At 37.1% G+C, this 12,563-nt stretch overlaps 1 protein-coding gene across 1 annotated transcript; it reads right to left on the reverse strand.

The window, feature by feature from the left end:
* Positions 1 to 10,042: 10,042 nt before the first annotated feature.
* On the reverse strand, positions 10,043 to 11,932 carry LOC100389781 (maspardin). Its single transcript, XM_002763065.8, has one exon. The coding sequence runs from the start codon at positions 11,578 to 11,580 to the stop codon at positions 10,654 to 10,656; it is 927 nt and encodes a 308-aa protein (XP_002763111.4). The 5' UTR covers positions 11,581 to 11,932; the 3' UTR covers positions 10,043 to 10,653.
* Between the last annotated feature and the right edge of the window lie 631 nt (positions 11,933 to 12,563).

Raw genomic sequence — 12,563 nt, forward strand, 5'->3', positions numbered from 1 at the left:
CTTTTATTTGCAGTCTACCTAAGTCTTTATAGGCAAAGTGTGTTTCTTTTAGGTAACAAATCAGTGATTCTTGTTCTTTTATCTATTTAGCTAGTCTGTGCATTTTATTGGAGTTTAGTTCATTTACATTTAATGTTATGATTGATAAGTATGTACTTACTCTTTCCATCTTGTTCTTTGTTTTCTGGTTGTTTTGTCATCTTCTCTTCTTACTTTCTATTCTTTCTGTCTTCCTCTAGTGCAGATGATTCTGGTGATATGAGTTAGATTGTTGCTTTTTATTTTTTATGTATGTATTATATGATTTTGGTTTAAAGTTACCATTTGGACAAATACTACCTTATATCACATTATTTTAACCTGCTAATGACACAATTTGCATAAAAAATCAATCTAAAAGGAAACTATAAAAACTCTACATCTTAACTTTGTCCCCCTTCTTTTTCTTAACTTTTTGTTTCTATTTATATCTCATTGTATTGACTATGTTTTGAAAAGTTGTTGTAGTTATTTTTTATTGATTATCTGTTTAGTCTTCCTACTTAGGATAAGAGAAGTTTATACACTGCAGTTCAAGTGTTACAATATTCTGTATTTTTTTTTTTAGTTGCTATTACCAGCAAGTTTTTTACCTTCTGGTAATTATTTATTGCTCATTAATACTCTGGTTTTCGGACTGAAGTAGTCCCTTTAGAATTTCTTATACTACAGCTCTGGTATTAATAAAACCCCTCAGCTTTTCTTTGTCTAGGAAAGTATTTCTTATTCATGTTTAAAAAACATTTTTACCAGATGTATTATTCTATAGTGACAGATGTTTATTCCTTCAGCACTTTAAATACATTGCACCTTTCACTCCGGCTTGTGAAGTTTCCACTGAAAAGTCTACTGCCCAACTTACTGGAGCTCCATCATATGCTATTTTTTAATTTTCTTTTGGTGCATTTAGAACTTTTCCTTTATCTTTCACATTTAGGAGGTTAATTAAAAGTTTTGAGATACTCTTCTTTTGATTAAATTTGCTTGGTGTTCTATAACCTTCTTGTACTTTGATATTAATATCTTTTTCTAGATTTGGTAAGTTTTATGGTATTATCCCTATGTTTATCATTACCTTTTTTTAAGGACATTAAGTTTTAGATTTACCATTTTGTGGTTATTTTCTGATCTTGTAGGTGTAGTTAATTTTATTTTTATTCTTTTTGCTTTTGTCTCCTTTGACTATGTATTTTTAAATAGCGTGTTTCAAGCTTACTAGTTCTTTCTTCTGCTTGATTAGTTCTGCTAGTAAAGGACTCTTATGCATTCTTCTGTATGCCAATTGCATGTTACAGCTGAAGTATTGCTGCTTGATTCTTTTTAATTATTATGATTTATTGTTAAAATTATCTGATAGAATTCTGAATGCCTTCTCTGCATTACTTTGAATTTCCTTAGTTTCCTCAACACCATTATTTTGAATTCTGTCTTTTTTTTCTCAGTCTCCCAACTTTATTTTAATTTATTTTACTTTAGGTGCATATGAATTCTCTGTCTTAAAAGTCACTTGTTTTTTCATATATACAGGATTGATCCCTGGTGCCTTATTTAGTGCATTGGATGAGGTCATGTTTTCTGAATGGTATTGATGCTACTATGAGAACAGCATGGGGAAAATCACCCTCACGATAGAATAACCTCCTAACTGGTTCCTTTCTTGACATGTGTAGATTATGGAAATTTCAGTTAAAGCAGTTTTGGGAGGACACTCCTAGCAAAACCGTATTATTCCACATCTGGTCTTTTACAAATCTCAAATCTTCACAATCCAAAACACAATTATGTCTTCCCCACAGTTCCCCAGAGTCTTAACTTATTCCAGCATTGACCCAAAATTTCACAGCCCAAAGTCTAATAAAAAAAAGTTAGTTACTTCCAATATACAATTAGGGTACAGGCATTGGATAAATGTTTTCATTCCAAATAGGAGTAATTGGCCAAAACAAAGGAACTACAGACCCCATGCAAGTCTGCCAAGTCTGAAACCAAGTGGGGCAGACATTAAATCTTAAAGGTCCAACATAATTTCCTTTGACTCCATGTCTCACATCCAGAGAACACTGATGCAAAAGGTGGACTTCCACAGCCTTGGGCAGCTCTGCCCCTGTAGCTTTGCAGAATACATCTTTCTGCCCTGGCTGCTTTAATGGCTGACATTAAGTGTCTTTAATGGCTAGCATTGGCATTCTAGGATCTGGAGGACAGTGACCCGCTTTTCACAGCCCCACTAGGCCCCAGTGGGGGACTGTGTGTGGAAGCTACAACCCCAGATTTCTTCTTTGCACTGCCCTAGCAGAGGTTTCCATGACGGATTTGTCCCTGCAGCAGACTTCTGACTGGACATGCGGGCCTTTTCATACATCTTCTGATATGTAGGTGGATGTTTCCACACCTCAATTTTTGACTTCTGTGCATCTTTAGACCCAATGCCATGTGGAGGCCATGAAGGCTTGAAGCTTGCACCCTCCGAAGCAATGACCTTAGTTGGAACTTGGCCCCTTTTAGCCAGGACTGAAGCTGGAGTGACTTGGACGCAGGGCACCAAGTCCCAAGGCTGCAACAGAGCAGGGGCACCTAGGCCTGGTCCATGAAACAATTTTTCCCTCCCAGGCCTCTGGGCCTGTGATTGGAGATCATTGATAAGATCTCTGAAATGCCTTGGAGACATTTTTTTCACTGTCTTGGTGATTAATATTTGGCTACTTATTACTTATGCAAATCTCTGCAGCAGGCTTGAATTTGCCTCCAGAAATGGGTTTTTCTTTACTATTGCATCATCTCGCTATTTTCCAAACTTGTATGCTCTGCTTTCCTTTTAAATACAAATTTCAATTTCAAATCATCTCTCTGAAGTTCAAAGTTCCACAGATTTCTAGGGTCAGTGCAAAATGCCATCAAGCATAGCAAAAGTGAGCCTTACTCCATTTTTCAACAAGTTTCTCATCTCCATCTGAGATCACTTCAGCCTAGACTTCATTGTCATTGTCACTGTTAGCACTTTGATTAAAACCCTTTAACAAGTTTCCAGGAAGTTCCAAACTTTCCCACATTTTCCTTTTTCTCAGCCCTCTAAACTGTTACAATCTCTGCCTGTTTCCCAGTTAAAACAATATAAATATAACATTTTCATGTGTTTCTTTATCCATTTAGATTTTTCATTGGTAAAATTCTCATTTATAAAATTTGTTCATTGTTCTATTCTATAAAATTTTCCTAGTAAAAACCCTTTTTTAATGAATAGAACACATTTTCAGTGTACATTTTAAGTATATCCTTCAAAATCCAAAGATTATTTATTAACATTGTGGTAACATTTATGCAAGACAGTTCTTTTTGTAGACTTAAATATATCTGATTTTGACTTTTTAATATTTTTTGAAGGTTTTGAATTCTAGTATTGATCAAGAAATCACTGCAGCATCTCTGCCAGATTGTACATATGTATTAATATTAATATTTTGATACACATTCAATCTGCAATTTATTTGAATATCATGTAGTTACTAAAAGCTTCACTGCAATGCTAAATGATGCTGACAAACTGCATCTGTTCTAGTACTCCTATTATAACTATATAGTTTAACTTTTGTTCTTGTTTTGCTTAGAGTTCTTAGAAATTGTTATTGTATTATTTCATTCAAGTTCAAACAATATTGATGAAATTATATATATGTGAGTGTATATATATAGATGTTTATTAATATATAAACATATATATAGTCATGCAACAATTAGAGACATGAATATGTTCTGAGAAATGCATCACTAGGCAATTTTGTTGTGCATACATCATAGAGTGTACTTACACAAGCATAGGTGGTATACCCTACTACACATGTGGACTATATGTAATAGCATATTTCTCCTAGGCTACAAAGCTTTAGAGAATGTTAATGTACTCAATACTGTAGGAAACGATAGCAAAATGGTCAGAATTTGCATATGTAAGCATATCTAAACAATACAAAGGTACAGTAAAATAATATATAAAAGATAAAATGTGGTATACCTACATAGGGCATGTTCCATAAATGGAGCTTACAGGACAAAAAGTTGCTCTATGTGAGGCAGTGAGTGAGTAGTAAGTGAATGTAAAAGACTAGGATATTACTTCGCACTCTTGTAGACTTTATAAACACTGTACACTTAGGCTACACTGTTTATAAAAAATGCTTTTCTTTTTGAAATAATTTTAGATCATTAAAAATTTGTAAAATGTTTAATTTTTTTAACTTTTTTTGACTGTACACGCATGAACTGCATAATGAAAGTCAGTCAACAATAGACTGCATATATGATGAGGGGGGTCCCATAATATTATGATTTTCTAACCCATCTATGCTCAGAGGAGAGAGGAGGAGGCATACATGATCTTAGTCAATTTTTATTTTAATATACTGCCGGAGTCTCTTTCCTGGATTTTTATATATAATTGTTGTTTCTACATTCATAAGAGGTACCTTCAAGTTTTTAAATTATTTCAATGTTTTATTATTAATGTTATTTTGGCTTCATGCTACTTTATTTTTCATTAGCTTGTCATAACATTTTTAATAATATTTGAATTATTTTATTTGTCAAGGTTAGATAAATGTGTACGTGAGAGATATTTTACCTTGATGTATTATTTAGTGTCAGACACTCAAATTTTTTAATAATTTATCTTATGATAATATATCTAAATAAATGTTTTACATCCATGGAAAATTTTGGAAGATTACGTTTTGATAAAAAGTAGCCTGTTTTCTCCATATTTTTTATTTACTTGTATATAGTAATATGTGGTATTTTCTTGTTATTATTTTCATCTTTTCACGTAAATGTGTTATTGCTCTTTTTTAGTGCTTATTTATATGTTTAGCTCTTATATTGTGTTATTCAGGCTCATAAGGGATTTATTATATTTTTCAATGAATCAATTAGAGTGTGTTTTATCACAATAAAACCAAAGAAAGTAATAATTCAAGTTCTCAATGCTGCCAAATTAGCTTCAATATATAGTAACTTGGAATCTCATTAGGTAAAAAATCAAATTTAATTTTTAATTATTTAATTAGTGTGTGCATATTGATATAATATTAGGAAAAAAATGCTATTAATCAAAATGACTGAACCCATGTTTACAATCACATAGTTTTCTGAGAATCTCTTAATTCAAAGTGTCTTTTTTCATTTTGGAATTTGTTTCTCAGTTTCACATTAGTACTGTATTAGTCCATTTTCACACTGCTGATAATGACATAGCCGAGACTAGGAGGGAAAAGAAGTTTAATCGGACTTACAGTTCTAAATGGCTGGAGAGGCCTCAGAATCATGTTGGAAGGTGGAAGGCACTTCTTACATCGTGGCAGCAAAGGAAAATGAGGAAGAAGCAAAAGTGGAAACCCCTGATAAACCCACAGATCTCATGAGACTTATTCACTATCATGATAATAATATGGAAAGAAATGGCCCCCATGATCCAATTACCTCCCACTGGTCCCTTTCACAACAGGAGGGAATTCTGGGAGATACAATTCAAGTTTAGACTTGAATGGGGACACAAACTATGTCCACTCCAAATCTCATGTCCTCACCTTTCAAAACTAATCGTGCCTTTCCAACAGTCCTCCAAACTCTTAATTCATTTCAACATTAACCCAAAAGTCCACAGTCCAAAGTCTCATCTGAGACAAAGCTAGTCCCTTCCACCTATGAGCCTGTAAAATCAAAATCAAGTTAGTTACTTCCTAGATACAGTGGGGTTACAGGTATTGGGTAAACATAGCCATTTAAAATGGGAGAAACTGGCCAAAACAAAGGGGTTACAGGCCACATGCAAGTCCAAAATCCAGCAGGATATTCAGATTTTAAAGCTCCAAAATGATCTCTTTTGACTCCAGGTCTCACATCCAGGTCACAATGATACAAGAGGTAGGTTCTCATAGTCTCAGGCAGCTTCACCCCTATGGCTTTGCAGGGAACAACCTCCTTCCTGACTACTCTCCTGGGCTGACATTGGGCTGACGTTGGGTGTCTGTGGCTTTTCCAGGTGCTGGGTGCAAGCTGTCAGTGAGTACACCATTCCAGGGTATGGAGAACAGTGGCCCTCTTCTTACAGCTCCACTAGGCAGTGCCCCAGTAGGGACATTTTGTGGGAGTTCTGAGCCAACATTTTAATTCTTCACAGCCTTAGCAGAGGTTCTTCATGAGGGCCTGCCCCTGCAGCAACCTTTATCCTGGATATCCAGGCATTTCCCTACATCCTCTGAAATCTAGGCAGAGGTTCCCAAACCTCGGTTCTTGACTACTGTGCACCCACAGGCTCAATACCACATGGAAGCTGCCAAGGCTTGGGGCTTCCACCCTCTGAAGCCACAGCCCAAGCTATACATTGACTCTTTTCAGTCATAGCAGGAGCAGCTGGGACACGGGGCACCAAGTCCCTAGGCTGCACAATACCTGAGGACCCTCGGCTGGGCCCACAAAACCACTTTTTCTTGCAGAGCCTCTGGGCCTAGGATGGGAGGGGGAGAAGGTTGCTGAAATAGTCTGGAAACATTTTCCCCATGGCCTTGGGGATTAATATTAGGCTCTTTGCTACTTATGCAAATTTCTGCAGCATGTTTGAATTTTTTCTCAAAACATGGGTTTTTCTTTTCTACTCCATCATCAGGCTGCAAATCTTCTAAACTTTTATGCTGTTTCACTTTTAAAACAGAATGCTTTAAATAGTACCCAAGTCATCTCTTGTATGCTTTTCTGCGTAAAAATTTCTTTATCGGATACCCTAAATCATCTCTCTTAAGTTCAAGTTCCACAAATCTTTAGGGCAGGGACAAAATGCCACCAGTCCCTTTGCTAAAACATAGCAAGAGTCACATTTGCTCCAGTTCCCCACAAGTTTCTCATCTTCATCTGAGACCACTTCAGCCTGCACCTCATCATTCGTATCACTATCAACATTTTTGTCAAATCCATTCAACAAAACTGTAGGAGGTTTCGAACATTCCCACATTTTCCTGTGTTCTTCCGATCCCTCCAATCTGTTCCAACCTCTGCCTGTTACCCAGTTCCAAAGTTGCTTCCACATTTTTAGGAATCTTTTCAGCAACACCCCTCTTCTGGTACCAATTTACTGTATGAGTCCATTTACACACTCCTGATAAAGACATGCCCACGACTGGGAAGTAAATGAGGTATAATTGAACTTACCATTCCACATGGCTGGTGAGGCCTCAGAAGCATGGCAGAAGAGAAAAGGCACTTCTTACAGTACATCAGCAAGAGAAAATAAGGAAGAAGCAAAAGCAGAAGGCCTGATAAACCCATCAGATCTTGTGAGACTTATTCACTATCACTAGAATAGCATGGAAAAACCAGCCCCCATGATTCAATTACCTACCCGTGGTCCTTCCCAGATCCCTCCCAGTACACATAGAAATTCTTGGAGATACAATTCAAGTTTAGATTTGAATGGGGACAAGAGCCCATCATGTACAGGCCCATAAAATGAGAAGAGACTATTTCCTGGAAATTCGTGGGTTATACAAAGGACAAAGGCATTTCTTTGTTGCTTCTTGTTTCCTTAGCAGTGTAGCTGTGGGCATATCTTAGTCACAAAGGGCAAAGGCATTTTTATGTTGGACCTTGTTCTTTTATCTGAGTGGGCTGAGGGTTGGTGCAAGTTTTTCTATCTGTGCCTGCAGCCTGATTTTTCATGTTGTTTCTCTGTTTAAAAGGAGTTTTGCCAAAGACCAGCTTTTAGTTGTCTGACAAACTAAGTTTTCCTTTTTTCCTCCCTCAATAATATTACTGGGTTATTTTTATAAGACTGTTAAAGCAATGTTGTGTCTCAGCAACTCTGGCCCAGGCAAACCTGGTATGTAATATTGGCTCAGTCTCTGACTAGTGAGATAATAGGTTATTTATATATGTATATCAAATATGTATACATATATATATATAGTATTATATAGGTAAAATACAGGGCCACTTTACATATATATATATATATATACACAATATTACATAGGTAAAAAACGGCTACTTTTTGAGAAATGATTCATTAGGTGATTTTGTTGTTTTGTGAAAATCAGAGTGTATTTACACAAACCTAGGTGGTACAGCCTACTACACACCTAAGCTATACTGTATAGCCTTATTTCTTCTAGACTGCAAAATTGTGCAGCATGTTAACTGTATTGAATTCAATAGTTAATTATTACATAATGGTCAGTATTGTGTATCTAAACACAGGCAAAGTACACTAAAATTATGGTATAAAGATTAAAAATGTTACACCTGTATAGGGCACTTACTATGAATGAAGCTTACAGGATGAAAAGCTGCTCTAGGTGAAGCAATAAATGAGTTAACTAAGTGAATGTGAAGGCCTTGGACACTACTGTATGCTCTTGTAGACTTATAGGCTATATTAACTTTATTTAAATTTTATATTTTTATTCCACAATAAATTAACTTTAGCTTATAGTAACTTTCTTACTTTAGAAAGTTCTGTTGTTGTTATTGTTGTTTTTTGAGATGAAGTTTCACTCTTGTTGCCCAGGCTGGAGTGCAAAAGCACAATCTCAGCTCACTGCAACCTCCATCTCCCAGGTTCAAGTGATTCTCCTGCCTCAGCCTCCCAAGTAGCTGGGATTACAGGCATGCACCACCATGCCCCACTAATTTTTTTCTATTTAGTAGAGATGTGGTTTCACCATGTTGCTCAGGCTGGTCTTGAACCCCTGACCTCAGGTGATTCACCCACCTCAGCTTCTCAAAGTGCTGGGATTACAGGTGTGAGCCAACATGCTAGGCTGAAAGTTTTTAATTAAAAACAAATCTTCACATTTATAAATACTTTGCTTAAACACAAACACACTGTACAACTGTCCAAAAAGTTTCTTTTCTTTAGACTTATTTTATAAGCTTTTAAAATTTTTGTACTTTAAAATGTATTTTTGTTAAAAATGAAGACAAAAACATACACATTAGCCTTGGCCTACACAGGGTCAATATTATCAATATTGCTGTCTTCCAACTCCACATCTTGTCCCACTGGAAGGGCTACGTGAGCAATAATATTCATAGATCTGTCATCTATGATAACAATGCTTTTCTCTGGAATACCTCCTGATGGACTTGCCTGAGGATGTTTTATAGTTAACTTTTTTTTTTTTACAAGTAGAAGAAATACACTCTAAAATAACAATTAAAAGTATAGTATTGGCTGGGTGTGGTGGCTCATGCCTGTAATCCCAGCACTTTGGGAGGTCAAGGCGTGTGAATTACCTGAGATCAGGAGCTCCAGGCCAGCCTGGCCAATTTAGTGAAACCCTGTCTCTACTAAAAATACAAAAATTAGCTGGGTGTGGTGGTGGGCACCTGTAATTCCAGCTACTCAGGAGGCTGAGGCAGAAGAATAGCTTGAACCCAGGAGGAGGAGGTTGCAGTGAGCCAAGATTGTGCCATTGCACTCCAGCCTGGGCAACAAGAGTGAAACTCAGCCTCAAAAAAATAAAGTATAGTATTGTAAATACATTTAACAGTAACATAGTTGTTTGTTATCAAGTATTATGTATCATATGCCATGCATAATTGTATGTGCTATTCTTGACTGGCAGTGCAATAGGTTTGTTTACACCAGTACCACCACAAACAAATGAGTAATGTGTTGTGCTATGACATTAGGATGGCTATAATATCACTAGATTATGGCAATTTTTCAGCTTCAGCTCTATTATAATATTATGTGACCACCATCATAATGCAATCCATCATTGATCAAAATGTCATACAGCTCAAGACTTGTATGTGTGTGTGTTTGTGTGTGGATGTGTGTTTGTAAAGTAAAACAGAAAGCTTCATAGAAGGTTGCAATGAGAATAGTGAGGATTAAATGTGAAATATATAATAATGTGCCTGCTATGAATTAAGAACTATAATGTTCTCATTTCTTTGTTTTCTTTCTGTTTCTAGTTAGTGTCTGAGAATTATGAAGATATGATCACTAGTTTTTTTTTTTTTTTTTTTTCTCGGTGAAATTGAATTTTTATTCCAAATGACTGTAATATCTAGAAAGACAGTAGCTAACACTCAGAACAATTTGCTTAAGTGTAAATTAAAAGCAGTTGATTTGCAGGAGAGCAAACAGTGGGGTGATAGCCATGGCACGCTGATAACGTTATATCCAGAAAGCATAAAATACTCAATGACCTCATATGCAATCTGGATGCAGCATTGGCAGCAAACATTAAAAAAGAAGGAAAGAAAGAAGAAAGGTAAAGAAGAAAAAAAAGTCCCCACAAAATCCCAAACCTCAGAAGTTAACATTCACTTAAGAATACAGTGATGAAGACTTTTGGTAGCAAAATTTGCACAGTTCTGAAAACGGGAGTCTTCAAAAGTACTTCTTCAAATTCAAAAGCTAAGAAAACCAAAGAGCAAACAGTTACACGGGCTTAGTGGAGATGCCACCTGTCATGAAGATGACCATCAGTCCTACTTCCCAGACACAGTGAGAACCGGTGAGCCTGACGAACCTGAAGGAAAAGGCCAGCTGGTGGACGCTGATGCCACGGACTATATGAGAACACACCGGGTCAACTTATCATTGACAGCAAGAGACAACTATTGTTCTTCCTGGCTGATGCCGAGGCTGCCTTTCTGCACCTCAAGCTCCTCCGCACTGACCATTGATGGGTCAATGGCCGCGTATTTGGTTCCATGGAATTGCAACAAATGTATCTGTACATAAAGATTCACCTCTGCACTTCTGCACAGGTATGGGAAATTGCCTCCTGTTTTAAGGTGAGCTCTTCGGGCATTAGGATACAGCTTGTACATTTCTTCTTTAGCTTCAGTTGAAAGTGCACTCTGATCAAACACGTCCATAATGGTTACAGGGATGTCCCGAATTTTATGAGGTTCCACATAAGAATTTTGACAGTTCAAGGTAAGTCTTGAAGCCAGTTCACTCTGACCCAAACTTTCTAGCCTGTCTACCATGAAATCAATGGCATCAGCCATCATAGGGTCCACTGGGCCAGATGAAAAGTTTCCAAGAACTATCTTTTTGAGCATAAATGCTGGCATCAGCCAAAAGCTGTTTGCAGTCCAAGTTTGGTTGAAGATAGAGGTGTCACTGAAGGAATTGCAGAGGATGAGGGAATGGACTCTCGGAGATTTGTGAGTGTATTCAGCAAATTTCTGGGCCAAAAAGCCTCCCAAAGAAGCGCCAAAAAGATGAACTTTATCCAATTGTAAATGGTCTAAAAGTTTTCTGAATCCATCACAGAATTCGAGATGGTCCCAATAAACTGGATACTGCAAAGCGATAACCCGGTAACCCCATCCAGTCAGAGCCAAAATCTGCCGGAAAAAGACATCTGCAGTTCCACTGACAGGAGGCAGGAATATCAGAGGACACCTGATACTTCGGGGACCCGCATCATAGAGCGACCATATCTTACTGTCATCATCATCTACGATAATCTTTTTAAGGGGAACTGAACCTCTAAACCAGTTATAATCAGGAGAGACTTTAATCTCTCCCATGATTAGCTGAAATGGAGGTTAACCCTGACATCTGTGCCATCTCTTCTCATGCTCTTGGTATAGAAGCTTTTGGAATCTGGACACAGCTATTGAGTTACTCCTCAGTCTGTTGAATCTTTGTGCCAAAAGGAGCTCACACCTGGCCCACACTCAGCAACGACAAAGACATCTGTCACTTTCAGACAGAGGTGCTGTCTCCAAAATTACTGGCCTCTGTTCAGAGTTCTTAAAAGTTTGCTGGGGAAAAAAAAATGTTCCTGGGCTGCCGTGGCCGCCCCCACGTCCCTTCCCCTCCTCCCGGAGGCCGCTCTTCTCTCCAGTACGAGCGCGGGCCGTGGAGGCGGCTGGGCCCGGCTGTTTTTTTTTGTTTTTTTTTTTTTTTTTTGCATGATTTACATTGGATCTTGATACTCTGTAGTACCACTATGTGAATAATTTATCTTGGGATCTGCTGATGCAGTTGGGTCACTTTGAAAAAAATAAATAAAAATAAAGATAGTTTCCCACCATTTCACTTTCTACACCATTTGTGAAAGGAAGATAGAACAACCCCTCACTATCTGAAAACAACAAAGTGGAGTTTACACTTTCTATAGTAAGCGGCTGATCTGCTCATCAGACACCATCTCTCCAAGCAGAACTGATAACATTTAAGAACTATGGAATACAAGGAGTGATTGGAAATCAGTGATGTGATTAGATTGTCATCATCTGTAGAAATTTTGTTACTTAGATAAAACTGTTTCTTTTTGATTGACACTTCAAGACATGTTTATCAGAATGAGGCTATCCCTAATTGACTGACTTTGAATAGAAAAGAACAGGCATTGATTAGTTGGCTTAGAAAATTATTTTCAACATAAAGGCAGACAGAAATTAAAAGAATAAGAGACTGAATGCTCTCTCATGAAAATAAGGGCAGATGCTTCTTCCCAAACCTTTGTTTCAGAATTTATTTCTCTGTCCTTCTCAAATATATGTGA

This window comes from Callithrix jacchus, chromosome X (assembly GCF_049354715.1).
Source record: "Callithrix jacchus isolate 240 chromosome X, calJac240_pri, whole genome shotgun sequence".
NCBI lineage: Eukaryota > Metazoa > Chordata > Mammalia > Primates > Cebidae > Callithrix > Callithrix jacchus.